The 17,115-nt window shown below is 49.7% G+C and overlaps 1 protein-coding gene and 1 long non-coding RNA gene across 3 annotated transcripts in view; one reads left to right on the top strand and one right to left on the bottom strand.

The window, feature by feature from the left end:
- Nucleotides 1–17,115, bottom strand: part of LOC111730445 — a 260,033-nt gene that overhangs the window by 166,327 nt on the left and 76,591 nt on the right. For both annotated transcript variants that reach the window (XR_002776695.1, XR_002776696.1), the window contains exon 4: nt 1,200–1,390. This is a non-coding gene — a long non-coding RNA (uncharacterized LOC111730445). The remainder of the gene's footprint in view (nt 1–1,199; nt 1,391–17,115) is intronic.
- GPR139 (G protein-coupled receptor 139) lies at nt 10,338–11,281 on the top strand. Its single transcript, XM_011377535.2, has one exon. The coding sequence runs from the start codon at nt 10,491–10,493 to the stop codon at nt 11,271–11,273; it is 783 nt and encodes a 260-aa protein (XP_011375837.2). The 5' UTR covers nt 10,338–10,490; the 3' UTR covers nt 11,274–11,281.

Genomic DNA, 17,115 nt, shown 5'->3' with positions numbered 1-17,115 from the left:
AAAGATCTCTCTCACACACTGAACACTAAATTAATTTCCAATTAATTTCCAATTACCCTTGACCACAGTCCCTGACTCATTGTCTGCAGTAAACCGTTAGTAACTTTCGGTGTCCTCAAAACTGTAACCGGCACTTCAGCATGTCTGGATGCTGTGTTCGTCTGTATTTGTTATTATTCATTCATTCGTTCATTCGCTCGTTCGTTCAACAGGTATTTATCAAGCACCTACTGCAGGGGAGAGGCCAGTGTAAGAGGTTGGCAACATAGTAATAATAATAATGATGATAATAAGCAACACGGATACACTTCCTGCCCTTCAAGACTTCTAACCCGCCTAACGGTTATGATGGTAAAATTTATATAGCGCGCGTGGCACCCGGCACTGTTCCGGGCACCTTTTAATGCTCCCCGAAGCCTGCAGTGAGTATTAGCTCATCACCCTCTTCGTAGATGAGCAAACTGAGGCACGGGGAGGTTGAATAAATGGCCCACGGTCGCACGGCTAGAAAGTAGCAGCGGCAGGTTGGAATCCTCATAGCCTGGCCCCAGAATCTGTCCTCTCTGTCACCTGTCCTCCCGGGATGACCCTGGGAGCCCTGACGTGCCTCCTGAAGCACCAGGGTGGTGGTCACTTCTGGCGGCGTCCACAGCCACGAGCCCCTGGGCTGGGAGATTAACCATAACGTGCTCTGAAACGGGTGTATATAGTAGCTTTATTTTTTCCCTGCTATCGCGTTACTGCTTTTTCTTAAGTTGGAGGCACGTGATGCAGGAGTAATACTAGAAGCAGCTAGAGGTGCAAAGTCAACAGCCGACGGCTGTAGTTTACATGTGGTCTTAGCTACAGGGCAACCAGCTCTCTCTGGGAAGAGACGCCTCACGGATAGAAAGACAGCGTGGGTCTCCTTCGCCCACGCTGCTGCTGGACTGTAGCGTGCCCATCCCCATCACCCCCTGCCTGCCTCTGTGCAGCCTTCCCAGGCCCGATGCTGGAAGGCATTGCCACATTCTCTCCATGGGCCCAAGAAAATGCCTGGTCACACTCGCCGCTTGGACATGCAACCTCTTTCCCTTTCTGCCTCTCTCCCTGGAGAGGAGAGACCTGCCTCCCCTCACCACCAGCCGCGGCACTGTGACTGGCACGTAGCGTATGCTTTCTGAAGGAAAGAAGGTGGCCCAGAAAAATGTGTGACTCACCCAAGGCCGCAGAGCAGAATTCCACTGGGCCAGAACGGACTGTACGCTGCATGTGGGCTCCATCCACTTGTGTGTTTGTGCTGCATCCCCATGTCTGGCCCGGTGCCCAGTGCATACTGAACAGCTCAGTGAGCGTTTGTTGAATGAATAAGTGAGCGCCAACCTCCTTTAATTCTTCCAATTGTCCTTGCCTGCAAGGAAGAAGACAAGCAACAGAAAATGAAGGCTTTGTGTTGGCTGTTTTGTATTCACAATTGATAAGCTATTTGCCCAGAGCTAAAAATACCTACCCCCGGCAGCCGTTGGGAGGCAGATGGATGGTGCTTAGCTCAAGATGTTTAATCAAACAGCGACAACCCCAGCAGAGCCACAATTAGCCTCTGACACCCCAGTGAACTCAGATGAAGAGCCGGAAGCCTTTGACTTCCTGTTGGTCCCCTGGCACCCAGTGACCATCACCCTGGGTCTACAGAATGGCAGAAACAAATGAGCATCCTGTGCACAAAGCAGCCACCAGCTGGAAGAGAGGGGGTGGGCAGTGCGGGCAGATGCCGAGCACCTGGGAAGACGCCCAGGGAGAACTGGCCAGCGGGGAGCATCCTGTGACACGGGGAGGAGCTCAGTGGAGAGGGTGTCAGTCACATGCCCTGGACTTCGAGAAAGCGATGAGATCCTCCGCGTAGAGAACTCATCCCCCACTTAGCCCCAGGCGCTGGGGCTGGCGGGTGTCCTCAGAGGCCCTACGAGCCCTCTGAAGGGAACTCTTTCCCCAACTTCCCTCATGCCACGTACCTGCCAGCTGATGTACTGTTTAAAGAAAGAGGGAGGGAAGGAGTGGGGGGAAGGAGAGAGAGAGAAAAGAGAGAGCGAATGACCTGGTCCGCGTCCACTTAATGGTCAGTCCCCAGCTAATTACGGAAGCAGCTGGACAAGCAGGTGCATCGAATGGGCTCCTGGGTCCCAGGTCCAGCTCCCACCTGACGTCTGACCAGGCCAGTCTCTTGCCCGCTGAGCCTCAGTGCTCCTGTCTCTACGATGGGGCTGTTAACAGTATCCGTCTCCTACTGTCCCGTGAGGATTAGATTTAATGAGAGTAAAACCTCACACAAGTGATCCCCATAGAGTAAGGGCCTAATAAAGCCAACCATTATTAATAAAGGCGCTAGTTATTATGAAACGAGCTCAGTGCTCGTGTAACAGGTATGACGGGTGGGAGAGCTGGAGGAGGCATTTGGCGCCTCTGCGTCCAACCTCAGCCATGTCTTAACCCTTCTGAGCCTCAGCCTGTCTCATCACTAAGGGAACAAAAACAGTTACCTACTTTAATAGTAAGGATTTGACACTGGGAACTTACGATTAGATGGAATAGCAGGTAATACGTAACATTCTAGATACGAAACATACTTCGTGCGTATGAAGACGTGAGCGTGGGGCCTGATGGAGCAAGCACGCGATACCTGTTTGCTGACCGGAGGGAACGCGGGGGACCCTCTTTCGGGCTTCTGTGCCTCTCCACACGCTGCTCACTCCTCCTGGAGAAGCCCCTTGCCCTGTCAGCCTGGTAAACTCCCCAGGCGCCTTTCCTGGGTATGACCTATGATACTACCATTATGACCTTTATGGCTTTGCTGGTAACTGGCCCATGTTGCAGATCTGGGGACCGAGGCGCTGGGAAGGGAAGTGGCTGTCCATGGATACACAGGGTCTGCGTCAGAACCCAGTGTCAACGAAACCGGGAGGTCGAAGGGCATTCTCACTGACAGAGTCTTCTCTAGAGACCATTCTCCCTTCCTGGAGAGCGAAGCCCAAATCTGCCGGGGCTCCTGCCTCCGCCTCAGGCCTCTGCCTGGTGCAGTCTGTCACCTGGGCAGGGCTGCGCGCCACACTCACACCTAATGCCCGTGCCCGCTCACTGCGCACACTCCCTGTGCCAGGCTCTGAGCGAGGAGCTCTGCGTGGCTGAGTCCTTCTGATCCTCACGGCAGCCCCCTGAACCGGACACCTCCACGACCCCCATTATATTGACGAGGGGTCTGAGGCTCACTGCACTGAGACAGCTGGGACTGTGTAGCTCCAGGGGCCCCGGCTCCACTAGACTCCAAAGTTCAGGCCTCTCGTGTTAAGAAGCCTGTCCTTTCCGGTAACTTCCACTCTGTGTTTGCTGGAGAGCCACCTCAAGCCCACCCGTCTCTGTGACAAAACCCCAGAGCTGAGGAAACACAGCTGGGCCCATCGCTTGTGACACCCTCACCCCTGACGGCCCCACCGAGTGATCTGAAATGCTTCCTCACCTTACCAGCTGCCCCGCCGTGGGCAGGTGGCTGACCCTCCCCGGACATGTCCTCATTTGTACAACAGAGACCAGGGCTGGCACGCTACTGACACTCCTAACCCCTGATGGTTTTCTGGAAATCCACCTACCTTTTAAATAAATTGAACTTATTTTATAAGCAGGCTTTTATCGCTACCCTCAATGGAAAGAACGACATTCCTCCAAACATCATTAAAAACGTAACTTTTACGGTAGAAATGTTCATCAGCAAATGACATAAAATCGTCCCATCTATACAGAACCACCCAGCACACAGCAGGTGCTCGACGTGTGGCAGTCCTAAGAAAATGAACTCCAGCACCGCGGAGTATGCTTTGGAAACCGCTGAGTCTGTCGGCCCATTTGAATGTGGGTTCCCACTTGAGACCTGGCAGTTGTCATGGTTGCCCGAAGATGCCACCCTGGTCCAAAAGCCAGAACCAATTCTGCGGTCGAGAGTAGACCAACTGAGTGGCAAGGCTGGCTCCCGCCCCACAGCAGCCGGGACACTGACTCACTGTCCCCACCGCCCCGAGTCAGACTGCCCGGGATGGCAGCTCTCCTAGGTCCTGCCGACGACTCATCTGCAAGAGGCAGCCGAGGCCTACTAGTCCTGGTCCACACCGCTTTGTTAATTTCGGGGGAAAGCCAGGGAGGCCCAGGACCCTTGGGACAAGCGCACACGTGCGCCCCACCCCGGCAGACATCGCTACATGTGCGCCCCACCCCGGCAGACATGGCCACACATGCGCCCCACCCTGGCAGACGCGGCACTGCGAAGCCCAGGCACAGCCGTGGAACTCAACGTGGCATCTTCTGCCATCCTGCCCCAGGCCGTGTGCTCCTTCTCGGCAGGGGACCCACAAGGAAGGGAGATTCAGAGATCGGAGAAGCACTCACCCTAGCTCTGAAAAGCATCCACGCAAGTGCTAAATGTGGAGCACTTATGACCTGGGCATGCGGAGTCACCCCTGCCGTAGTCTATCGGTCAACAGGGGTCTCCCCGAGAAAACTAACAGAGAGGAACGTGATAGTAAAGCTCCAAAGTAAATCAGTTGTCAAAATAAGAACTACGGCTTTAAAAAAGCAAAGGCTGTTGCAGAAAATGCAAGAGACAACGGAGCCATGGTGGAGTAACGGCTCTTAAGGGTAGAGTTCCATGGATGATGGCCGACGATCTCCTCCAGTGAGCAGAGGGACAAAGTGAGAGCAGGAGGAAGGACACAGCTGTGGCCAGAAGGACTAGGTCAGAGGCAACAGAGAGGGTCCGGATCAGGTGGCAGGACTGTTAGTGCCTGGAACGACCTGTGAATGGAAACTGGAATCTTCTCTGGATTCTTTGAGAGCTCAGACTGTCTCCTACGCACCTGTGCTTCCGGCACAAGGCCTGGCCTCTAGCTCGACAACTGTCTGCTGAACTGGCCCGGTGTGAAAAGTCGCCATAGCCGACAGTCACCGAGCGCTCGCTAAGCTCAGCCTCTTACACACTGTTTCATACAGTAACAACCCATGAGGGTGTTCCTCACGATGCCCATTTCACAGATGTAGGAACTGAGGCTCAGAGAGAGAAACCACTTTCCTTCACAGCCTCTTCCAACTAGGATAGGTTCTTAAGGACCTGGATAATTTGGGGGTGAGGTTCAGCCTGCAAGGAGCACAAGGACCCTTCCGGGAACATGGGAGCCATCGCTCACGGATGGACTTTCCAGAAGGGTAGGGTCCCACTGCCTGACCGCCTCTTCACTGGCCCATGGCTTTGTGTCCCTACTAACCAGTTGTGGGAAAGACAGTCCACACTCCAAGCGTCTGCCTTGGGGCTAGTAGAACCATGGGAAACATGGATGGCCACTGGCCAGCTGGCAACAACTGAGGCTGTAACCACAGCAGGGGACAGCTGCCCTTGGGAGGCTCCTCTCCTGGGAGCCCCAGGGCAGAACCTCCTGAAGACCTCCCAGCTCCACCCACAGAGGCCAAAAAGACGGACACCAAGCCTCCCCAGCATCGCCTTGCATTTCCCCTTCCTTCTGCTTTAAGAGTGGAGGAGTGACAATCTCCAGGAGGTGATGTCCCATCATGAAATTCAGTCTCCACTCCCCAGCTGATCTAAACAAGGCCAGTGCTGGCTTCTCACCTGGGAGGCTTAGTTGTTGCTTTTTCTAAAACTCTGTCCCCAGGGCACGTCCTGGGAATGGCTCCAAGAGCAGCCCCGGAAGCACTCCGGGATCCCTGTGTGCCTGCGGGACACGAGGTTCCAGTGTCAGGGGTCCCTGTGTGCCTGCGGGACACGAGGTTCCAGTGTCAGGGGTCCCTGTGTGCCTGCGGGACACGAGGTTCCAGTGTCAGGGGTCCCTGTGTGCCTGCGGGACACGAGGTTCCAGTGTCAGGGGTCCCTGTGTGCCTGCGGGACACGAGGTTCCAGTGTCAGGGGTCCCTGTGTGCCTGCGGGACACGAGGTTCCAGTGTCAGGGGTCCCTGTGTGCCTGCGGGACACGAGGTTCCAGTGTCAGGGGTCCCTGTGTGCCTGCGGCCAACTCTTCCAGTGCAGAAGACAGGCCAGCGGAAGGAGGAGGGGCGCATTTAAGTCACAGAGGAGGGAGGACGGCTGAGAGGGGTGAATGGCTCTTTGGGGGGGGCATTCACAAGAACATAATTCAGGATGCAGAGGAAGAGGATTTGCAGACGATTATCCCAGGAATTTATCCAGCCCCGATAAGCAATTCTCTGTCCTTTTCTGAAGACTGGCATGCGCTGAGCAAATGCGTTTCAGTGCTGCTCCTGTTCACGTGCCTGCCATTGCAATCGAAGACTCCTTCTTGGTGTCTACTCTTTTGTTGCTCCAACCAGAGCTCTTTTTCTTAGCTACCTTTAAGAAGGGAGGGAGGGAGGAAGAGTAGAAGGGGGAGGGAGAGGAGGGGAGGGGAGAGGAGGGGAGGGGAGGGGAGGGTCTCTGGTGAAAGCCCCAGGGGAGCTCATAGCTCCCTTTGAACCAGGATTCCTATTTTGGGGAATTTATTCTATGGAAATGTACAAAGATGCTTAACAAAGCTCTTTAGTGGCCAAAAAATGAAATAAGTAATATCTAGCCATGGGTGACTAGTTCGTGAATATTATTGACATAGAAAAAAATGCATGATTTATTTCTAACGGGAAAAAAAAATCAACTTGCACAATAATATTATTGTCTGATCTCGTTTTGTGACCATCATTATTATTAATTATGCTTATCATTATAGGCATATACATATCCCGGAGATAACCAACACCAAGTGGTTAATACATCTCTGTTCTGGTTACCTGCTGCAGCACAGCAACCCACCTTAAAACTTAGAGGCTTAAAATAACGACCAATGATTATCATGGCACTTGGGCTGGCTGGGCTCAGCTGGGTGGCTCTTGCCAGGCACAGCTGAGACTGCAGTCACTTGGGGGTTCCACTGAGCTGGCTCAAGACGGCTCGCGTGGTTGTTGGATGTCAGCCATGAGTTCCCCTGGAGCTTTCACCCAAAGCCCATGCACATGAATTCTCCGTGGGCTTGGGTTTCTCACGGCTGGGTTCCAAAGGGCGCCCTTCAACGGCAAGTATTCAGAAGGGCCACATATGACCTGGGCATGCGGGGCCACGCCTGCCATAGTCTGTTGGTCAAAATTAAGTCAAAGGACCCTTTCCAGCCCAAAGGGATAGACTATACAAAGGCATAAATACCAGGACGCTGCTCACTTCACGGCCATCGATGAGGCTAAATACAGCATCGTCTCTGGAAGACGGGATGTGGGCAGGCTTTCACTTCCTAATTTCTAAGTAGGAGCTAAATGTACAAACTCGGGGCACAGAAAGCCTGGTTTATCGCACCGGCTTACCACTCGCTTGCTGTGTAGCCTCAGGCAAGTTACTTAACCTCTCTGAGCTTCAATGCTCTTCACTAATAGTACAAATCTCATGGGGTGGTCGTGAAGATTAAGTGAGATATTGTGTGTAAGATGCTTAGAAATGCCCTGTTCCTAGTGAAGTCAGCTAGTAATATTACACAGTGTTATAATGTTTAATTTTTTCTAAGTGTTTTACTTTTGTAATTAAAAAATAATAATTTTAAAGACAAAAAAAAGGAAAGGAAGGAAGAGGTACAAACTCGGAACTCCCTGACGGTGCTCTGTTCCGGCTGCCCCTCCCAAGGAACCCGCAGACACCTCTGAGTCCTCATGGACACAGAAAATGCCTCTGGAAGCCCTTGACCCTTTCCCTCTGCACCAGGAGACCGTTCTGTGGTGGAGTCCGACAGCCTCCCTGTGTCATTGCCTCAGCCGCACCCCAAATCCTCTCACATCTCAGCACAGTAAGTTGCAAAAAGTACAGGAAATGAATCCCCCCAAGAATATAACCGAGAAAGCTTTGCGATCACAAAACATGAGCTTTATGTGACCCGAGAGCTTAAATCTGTCCAGTGATACCACTGAAGGACAGGATGTGCTTTCTAGAAGCACCAACGTTCTGGTCGTGAAGTTCACCGGGGCTCGCTTGGTTGGATCGGCTGAGTTTCCACAACAGAGTCTTGGGTTAGTCAGTCTGAGAGAAAAGCCAAGCCATGGAATTTCAGGCAATAGTGACTTGGGTTTCTCCGCTTAGTCTCCCATTATAAATACACACGGATTCTGTCAACAACGCTCCCTCTCTTTGGAGAAAAACATGCCACTGTGGAAATGAACAGATTTTTTGATGTGGTCCCAGAATTACGGCAAATGTCAAGTCTTTAAGAGTCGAAAAAACCCTTCTCATTTCTTTTTCAGAAAATCGATAAGCAAGTAACCTTCCTTTCCCCGTGGGCCTCTGTGGCCCATGGGTCTCTCTCATCCGGAGGATCTCCTAAGTGGTCTCGATGGTGCCCTGGGGGCATCTACCTCTACAAAAGGAATGGGAAACTCAGTGTCTGCGGGTTAGTTTCTCCAGGGAGGCAATTACTAGAAACTTAAGGAAATGTCAAATATGAATACCTAGCAATTTCCCTAGCAGCTGATGACTTGCCTGACGTAAACCATTAATTAGATGGGGCAGAAATATTTTTAAAGAGTTTGGATATGGAGAATTTTTAGTACCACACTTCAAAGCAGGGTTCAACTGGGGAGTGAGAGACAGCGGTGAGCTCACTCTCTGCAGAATATTTATAGCCTTTTTTTTTTCCTAGGGAGACCCCAGCACTATTCATTCCTCCTTCCCCAGAGCCGGGGTGGGGGTGGGGGTGGGAGCGAACGTAAGCATTGCTTAATGGCTAGGGAAAAAAGAGGCTCTGAGAAATGATGGCGATTTTCTAAGTCAGGGCAGCCTAGGGAACAGGAATCCCTTTCCTCCAGCTGAGAACCCTTTGCGAGGACCAAAAATCAGCAAAGCAGAACTTCACATGCCTTAAAGTCAGACGGACTACGGTCACTTTCTGCCTCCCCCCACTCGGTATATGGCTTGAGGCAAATTACCTAAAAATCCAAACCCGGGTCTCGAAAATATAATGTCGAGTGCAGAAAGCAGCGTGTTAGAGTTTACAAACTCGGCCCCGACGACTGCAGCTCTGGGGGTGCCTCTGCGGAGCAAAGGACAGAGGGGAAGGATGGGGCTGGAGCGATTTCGAAGGGGACTTCGACTGTCTCTATAGCGTCGCTTTTTTTTTTTAAGGAACTGAAGCAAAGATGGCAAAATGTTAAAATCTGTTTAATTTGCGTACATCGGGGCGTGTACGTCACGAGATGTTTTTTACATGTGAACTATGGCATAGTATTTTAAAGAGAGAAGGAGAAAGCCAGGTCCAGTTGCCAGATCTGCCACTGGACGCAGACAAGGGGCATGAGTTCTCCGAGATTCTCGTTTGCAAAATAGGATGAACGGTGTTCGAGTTTCAGGGCCGACTGTGAGAGTTGACGAGAATGAATGTGTAGAATGACTTCGAGACATTTTCCATTGGAATATCATTCTAGAGTGCGTCCCTAATGACTTTCTAGGTGCGTCTTGTTCAAAGAGACGTTTGTTTTTAAAACTGATCAGAAATTATGTGTGTGCATTTTCAAAACAAATCTGACCCCAAGAAAAATAGTGTATCTCTACTATTCATGCAAAAACTCTCTATATGCATATTATATGAACATATATAAACAGATTACTTATTAACTGTGATTGCCCCGATAGAGGGGTATGTGGGTGTCTGGAGATCAAGGGTGAAGGGAAATTCTGCTTTTCCCTGCTATTCTTTTTAATTATGTACCATGTACGTAGATTACTTACTCTAAAAATAAGCACAATTTATTTTTCAATTAATCTGAAGGTCATGACCTTCTCCGCTCCTTCGATTTTAAGTCCGCTTAGAAAGGAAAGGACCTAAAATCCAATTCCTAAAAAGGTTTTTACGAGGTCATACAGTCCGGCGTCCTACACAAACGCGAGGCACGCGAAGCCGTCCCAGCCCCATGTTCTGCATGCGGTCGGACAAAGGAGTGAGCGTGGGATCGAGGACTAGGAAATCTAGGTCTGGGCCCCGTCACCTGACTGCGTGGCTCTAAGCGAGCTCCCTATGCTCTCTGAGCCCCGTTAACGTGAGGACGGGGGTGGCACCAGCTGTCACGACTGCGTGAGGAACAAATAAACTGCAGTAAGCGCATAAAACTGTGACGAAATAGTATCCAGGTGTTTGTATGAGGGGTGACGTGTCATGCAGATCGTCCCTCGGAAGCCCTCGGTTCAGTCCCTTGGACTCCCACGGGAGGGCCCAATACACATATGCCTGGGGCCCCCGCAGCCGCCAATAAAGTCACCTTCCTCGAGAGATAAAGCAGATTCTCTTCCCTCCACAGCGAACATCCTGACGGTGATCGTCCTCTCCCAGCTGGTGGCGAGGAGGCAGAAGTCCTCCTACAACTATCTCTTGGCCCTCGCCGCCGCCGACATCTTGGTCCTCTTTTTCATCGTGTTCGTGGACTTCCTGCTGGAAGACTTCATCCTGAACATGCAGATGCCTCAGGTGCCCGACAAGGTCATCGAGGTGCTAGAATTCTCCTCCATCCACACCTCCATCTGGATCACCGTGCCCTTAACCATCGACCGGTATATCGCCGTCTGCCACCCGCTCAAGTACCACACGGTGTCCTACCCGGCCCGCACGCGGAAAGTCATCGTCAGCGTTTACCTCACCTGCTTCCTGACCAGCATCCCTTACTACTGGTGGCCCAACATCTGGACTGAAGACTACGTCAGCACCTCCCTGCACCACGTGCTCATCTGGGTCCACTGCTTCACCGTGTACCTGGTGCCCTGCTCCATCTTCTTCATCTTGAACTCGATCATCGTGTACAAGCTCCGGAGAAAGAGCAACTTTCGCCTCCGAGGCTACTCCACGGGGAAAACCACCGCCATCCTGTTCACCATCACCTCCATCTTCGCCACGCTCTGGGCCCCCCGCATCATCATGATTCTCTACCACCTGTACGGGGCGCCCATCGAGAACCGCTGGCTGGTGCACATCGTGTCGGATGTCGCCAACATGCTGGCCCTTCTGAACACAGCCATCAACTTCTTCCTCTACTGCTTCATCAGCAAGCGCTTCCGCACCATGGCGGCCGCCACGCTCACCGCCTTCTTCAAGTGCCAGAAGCAACCCGCACAGTTCTACACCAACCATAACTTTTCCATAACGAGTAGCCCCTGGATCTCGCCGGCCAACTCACACTGTATCAAGATGCTGGTGTACCAGTACGACAGAAACGGAAAACCTATAAAAGTATCACCGTGACCCCATGGGTTTGGCACCTGGTGCCTCTGTCTAATCCACTTCCAGGGGGAAAGGTGGCCCAAGCGACAGCTGAACGGCTCTCCTTAAGAGTGCTACCCTGACTTCCTGTCTTCACAGACTCGGCACCTCTCAGACCGGAAAAGGAGAAAAGATGGAAGAGAAGAAATAAGACCATGAGCCTTGTTTCCATTTGTGCATTTAGTTTCACAAAGTCATGTGGACAGCTAAATTTCCTACCCGTGTGAAGACGCCCTTGGAGGTTATGTCATCATCCTGTGGCCAGTAAGGACACACAGTCGAGAAATAGTCTGGGACTTAGCTTTGGCACTGTCCTCAGTCACCGGGAACTGCTCATTCGTGTGACACATCGAGCCACAGTAGCGCCTTAGCTGAGCCCACACTCTTCTTCCAAGAGCTGGGTCATCCATCGCTTCTGTGTGCTTTTCCCAGCAACGAACAGCGCTGACCGATTCGGGATTTTCCCAAGGTGCCCTTAGTCCTAGAGAGGGTCGTGGTCTTGAAGTGGCCTTGGCACCCCTTGCTGTACAATGAACTGTGAGGGCAGGGGCGTATTGAGTCCCATCCAGACTCTGGCTAGAGCTTCTTTGGAAAGGCTCCCAACCCACAGAACTCTGACCCTCAGACCTGGGGTCCAAGAGGCAGTCTTTCTATTCGCCACGATGTACAGATTTTTAGCTAGCTCCTCCAAAACGAAGACCCTGCCTGGTGCATGGGAGCGGGGAGGAGGATTTCTTGAGCCCAGAAAAACAAAAAAAAATAAGCCCACTCTTGCCATCGTTCCAATCCATCCCTGTGTCCGCCGTGTACAGTCCTTTTATTCAAAACAGCTTCTCGTCGCGGTTCCCGCCACTCAGGCTTCCCGGAGAAGCTCGTTACACAGAGATGCCAGCCCCGCCTCCTCGCTTGCCGAAGCCCTCACCAAATTGCTTTCTTCGAAGTGACTTCCGAACTGGATTTAATTTTCGAGGGTCAGGAACCGTAGCTCTCCAGGTGTGGAGAGAGGCACTCTCGGCTCTGCCCACAGTCCAGCTGGCTCTGCCATCCGGCCACAAATACAGACGCAATTGACATGGAAAGGTGCCCGTGTTGTCTGCTTGTCTGCCCTTGGATGCAGACAAGGGGTGGCCCTGAGGGGTGGTGCCAGTTTTCCGCGAAGCTATGTAACCCAGATCCTTTGCAGAATGATAAAATATGAGTTTATTTATTTATTTTCTCCTTGCCTGTCCAAGGCAAGAACAGTTCAAGGGGGTAATTAATAGGGGCTTCCTTGGGAATTACCACTTGTGTGTGTGTGTGTGTGTGTGTGTGTGTGTGTGTGTGTGTGTGTGCATGCACGCAAACGCACACACGCACACTTCTCTTAGGCTCCTATGTATCCACTGATGTGTTTTGAAAGAGAAATCACGTTGGATTTCCTCTGAGCCTTTTTTTCTCTCCAAATTCCCAGTATTTGAAACTGTCCCCATTCAGAAAGAAATTTTCCAGTTTGGGAACTGCATAACATTTTTGGTACCTCGGGCTAGATGTTTACTGCATCCGTGCTTCTAAATGAGGAGGCCTGTCTCATCCTTTTTAAGGGGAACTTGGCGGTAAAGGCGTACAGTAACACAAGCCCTAAACTTCAGCCGATTCCCTCAGTGCTAACTCAGTATAATCGTAGGTCATGTTCGTGCTGATTTCAATTCCTACTCCCTTTAAACGGCTGTAATAGAGTCTCATCTTCCCCAAAGATTAGATTCCAGAGTCAGTGCAAATTACAACAATCTGCCAGGCTCAGCTGCCTCTGCAAAGTCCTCAGGAATGAGCCCAGTTGGGATCCTATTCTAGCCCTTAGAAAACCTAACGCAGCTGAGTACAGCTAAGTCTTTTTCTCCAGCAATGAAGAGGTGGCTGATTCTTTTTTTTTGGCTGAGGACAAGACAGAGTTGGCTTGTGTTTAGGGGCCATATTGTATGACTGACGTATCTGAGAACATTAGGTTCACGCCGGTGCAGCAAGGTGCTCCCACGAGAGAAGGTTCGTGGAAGTCGTTTGAGGGGCAAACAGACTCGTGTCTCCAACGTCACCAGTGACGCAGTCTCCCCAGAGCACATGTGCACCGAGTGGAAAGGTGGGCAGACTCCCCAGATCCTATAAATCGCATCTCTCTCTATTTCTTTTCTGCCAGGTGCGTGTGGTCAAATGCGTGTTCATTTCATGTGTGTGCAATGTGACTCCACCACACTCCCTTATGAATGAACATTGACCAAAGGCTACCTACACTGAATATATATATATATATATACACACATTTATTTTTTAAATGCATAGCTCTGAAAAATGCTACTTTGAGCTATACGTGAATGAATCACAGAGCAATATCTATAAAGGTCAAGCAATTTTTTTTCAGAATGTATGTAAGGCGGAAAAGGTGTATGTAGATCTCCACGCTCTCTGCTCCACAGTTTTCATTATATGTAAAAGTTAATTGTTGATGTTTAAAAAGTAAAAACTGCTGTGCATCTGGAATGTTACTCCTCTTTGCAATAGAGACTATACCAAGTAGTATCGTGGTCTCTTTTCCTTCTGACTATATTTTACATTTTGATAAAATAATATGTAAAAGAGGTCCGATTCTTGAAGGCACTCTAATGAGTTTCTGTGTTCTGGATAAAATACACACGTGAATGCTCATTGGGTTAGGTCGATAGATATCTCCTAACAATTTTCTCAGATAATCTACAAACTTTTCATTTATTATTATTTATAGTAATAATTGTGGACAATAATTAAAAGGTGTTTTGTGGGTTTTTTTTTTTTTTTTTAATTTAAGTCTTTTCTTTCGAGACAGTTTTGGAAATAAAGCCTTGAATTTTAAAGCCTGTCATGTAAACAGCTGCTGTTGATGGCACTTAAGTAATTGCCTTATATCGGGTTTTGGTGATGCTTCCTCCTTCAAAGACTGTTAACTAGCATCTCTCATGGTGTGATCTGTGTCCTTCCCTGGACATTCAGTGACACTACGCATGTACATGCTGTGTCTTTCCACTGAACAATGCAAGGACTAACATGTCTCAAGGGGAAGGAAATGAGGAGGGTGACAGACCATAAAAGACAGACCGCAAAAGGGCCTGACCTTCCATTTTGCAAACCCTCTGCAACTGGAAAAGATTGTTTTGCACAGTTGGTACCTACTGGTCCAACATGGGGGGCGCCCGTGGGAAGCGAATAAAAGACTCTAACGTTGGCTATTCCAGATCAAAGATGGAATAGAACGTTACCATAGAAAAAGAGTAAATGTTCATATTTTCTTAACCAGATAATATATTGTGTTTAAACTTGTTTGTATGATAATAAATTCTAAGATGGTGCACACTTTGTGTTTGGCGTTTGCATATACGGTCAAGCCATTGCAGAACTCTGATTGAAATTTTTTAAATGAGCATCTTGCTTATGCTTTGTGCTGGTGCCAGAATGAGATCTGAGTCCTCCCTGTCCCTTGGTTAGCCAGATATGTTTCGTAATTTAAGACCACTGAACTCTGCTACCGATGACTCTGAACTAGGTAGCTTACTGGGTATAAATCTGAATTCTCTTCTGCCCACCTCTTTTGTATGTCTTTGAGACAGCGATAGTTATAATCTTAAGTACAAATCTAGCAAAATGGCTAAGAACTTGAATGTCCGTCAGTCATGGGTTCATGTTCCAGCTCTACCATTTACTAGCTGTATGGCCTTGAGTAAATCCTTGAAGATTTCTGAAAAACCGTCCTCATCTAGAAAATGGTACAAAAGTTCATTTTTTTTTTTTTCCCAGTTGCCTGCAAGGCACGTAGAAGCTCTCCTGGTCAGGAAACCAAGGTTTGAAGCCACTTCGTGTAGGTTGGAACTGTGCAGGCTCTGCCCCTTCCTGGCTGTGTGGCCCTGGGCAATGTTCTCAATCTCTGAGTCTCAGCTTCTTCTCCATAACATAGGGCTGATAGTGACTCCAGCGCATACCTCGTGGGTGATTAACAATAGCAGAACTGAAAAGAGCCTCCAATTGTACATCATTTTCACAGGTGAGGATGCTGGCCACGAAGAGGTTAATGATTTCGTCCAGGGTAGAACCCGGGTCACCTACCGCTCCATCCTTTCCACCCAGCCTCATTGCCTTCTCTGCAAGATTCTGACTCATCACCCAGAAGATCACATTATTTTCGTGCCCTTTTGAGAGCTATGTCTACGGCATGGTTTTCCAACTCTTCAGACCCAGGCCAGCCAAGCATGAGATATATTATAACGGCGTCATAATTAAAACACTCAGTTTGACCTTTCCCTGTAAGAAAGAAACTTTTTAAAAATTGACTCTATCTGGAATCCTAACCACAGCTCTCAAACTAGCTATACGTTTCCCACACAAACCACCATCAATTCTGACAGCCACCCACCAACTATTGTCACAATCTATCTTTGCAACAACTTGGAGAATGAAAGTAACTTACAAGTAGTTGAGAGGGGAGTACAGAAAAGCAAGAATTGTTGAAAAGATCACCAACTGAAGCTATGGGACATGACCGTAGCGTCGACCTTAATTTCGTTCGCCGGCTCAGGGAGGCGGGACGAGAGTGAGCCAATGGAGTTTGGACCGGTAAGAAATCATCCTTTTATTAGTGCACTCAGCTCAATGTGATGGCTCAGCTCCATGGATGGAAGGTGTGCAATTAACCTGCATTCTGGCCAGACACGACAAGGCGGATTAGAGGCTCTCGTCTGCTGGGATAAATAGATACCGTGAACTTCCTGGGTTTATTGGGAGAATGTGTCACTGTCGTTCCAGCAAAAGAGAAAGAAAACTTTTCTGATTACAAAGGAGAAAGCGGGGCCACCAGGGAGAGAGATGCCTTCTCATCAACTCTGCGTGAGGAGTAATTAGGTCTGAGGAGCTGTTTCTGGATGTCAGAAACACAGTATTTTGTCTCCGCTGGAGAGAACAAGAGGGAGCGAGGCTTAAACTGTTTGATCCAGATCAAACCCAAAAAGAACTCTTTGCAGGGATGGCTATTAACTCCATGAATGATTTTTCCATGGGAGTTCTTCATATCTGCTTCTCTGGATATATTTCCAAATGGACTGCGTATCAGTCAGAGTCCTCTTGGAGGGAAGCGAGTCTCATTCAGCTGGTTTTGATGAAAAGCTTTTAACCAAGAGACTGTTAAAAGTGGTCTGAGCAGGAGTAAGGGAATCAAGAAGAGCTACCGAAGCACCTAGGAACTGGAAATAATGGGAAGCTTTACCTCCCTAGGCTTGATGAGGTGACAGGAGGGAGCAGAGTTCCTGTAGCTCAGTGTGGCCCATGCTTTGGAGGAGGGGCCTTCCAGCAAGCAGATGTCACACCATGGCCAGACATAAGATGCCAGACAGGAAGGTGGGGATACCCCAACCTCTCTCTTCTTTACCTTCCGTATCATGCCGACCCCTCCACTGGCCACGCTCTAACAGAAGTCAGCCAGGGAGACAGTGCAGGTGATGCAGTCCCCAGTGGCCAGACCCCAAGGCACAAAATAGCAAGAAAACAAAACAATGGCGAAGTGAGACAGGAAGCAACTGTGGATGAACCATCAAAGGTGAGACCCTTATTTCACTTATCGCTGGCTGCTGGAGGGGATCTTAGAAATTATTTCACTCAAATATCAAAAAAGAAAGCTAAGGCCCAGATGATCACCTCGCCCCAAGTCACACAACCCGATGTCGACAGGCCCTCTTTCCAATGATTTGCTAGCACATTCCCAGACATATATACTATAGGCCTTCACAAGCTTGCTTTCCAATCTTCATGGTTAGAAATTTCTTTTACTAATCCT

This window comes from Pteropus vampyrus, unplaced genomic scaffold (assembly GCF_000151845.1).
Source record: "Pteropus vampyrus isolate Shadow unplaced genomic scaffold, Pvam_2.0 Scaffold314, whole genome shotgun sequence".
In the NCBI taxonomy this organism is placed as follows: domain Eukaryota; kingdom Metazoa; phylum Chordata; class Mammalia; order Chiroptera; family Pteropodidae; genus Pteropus; species Pteropus vampyrus.
The sequence above is the reverse complement of the archived record's forward strand: the minus strand, read 5'-3'. Positions and strand labels throughout refer to the sequence as shown.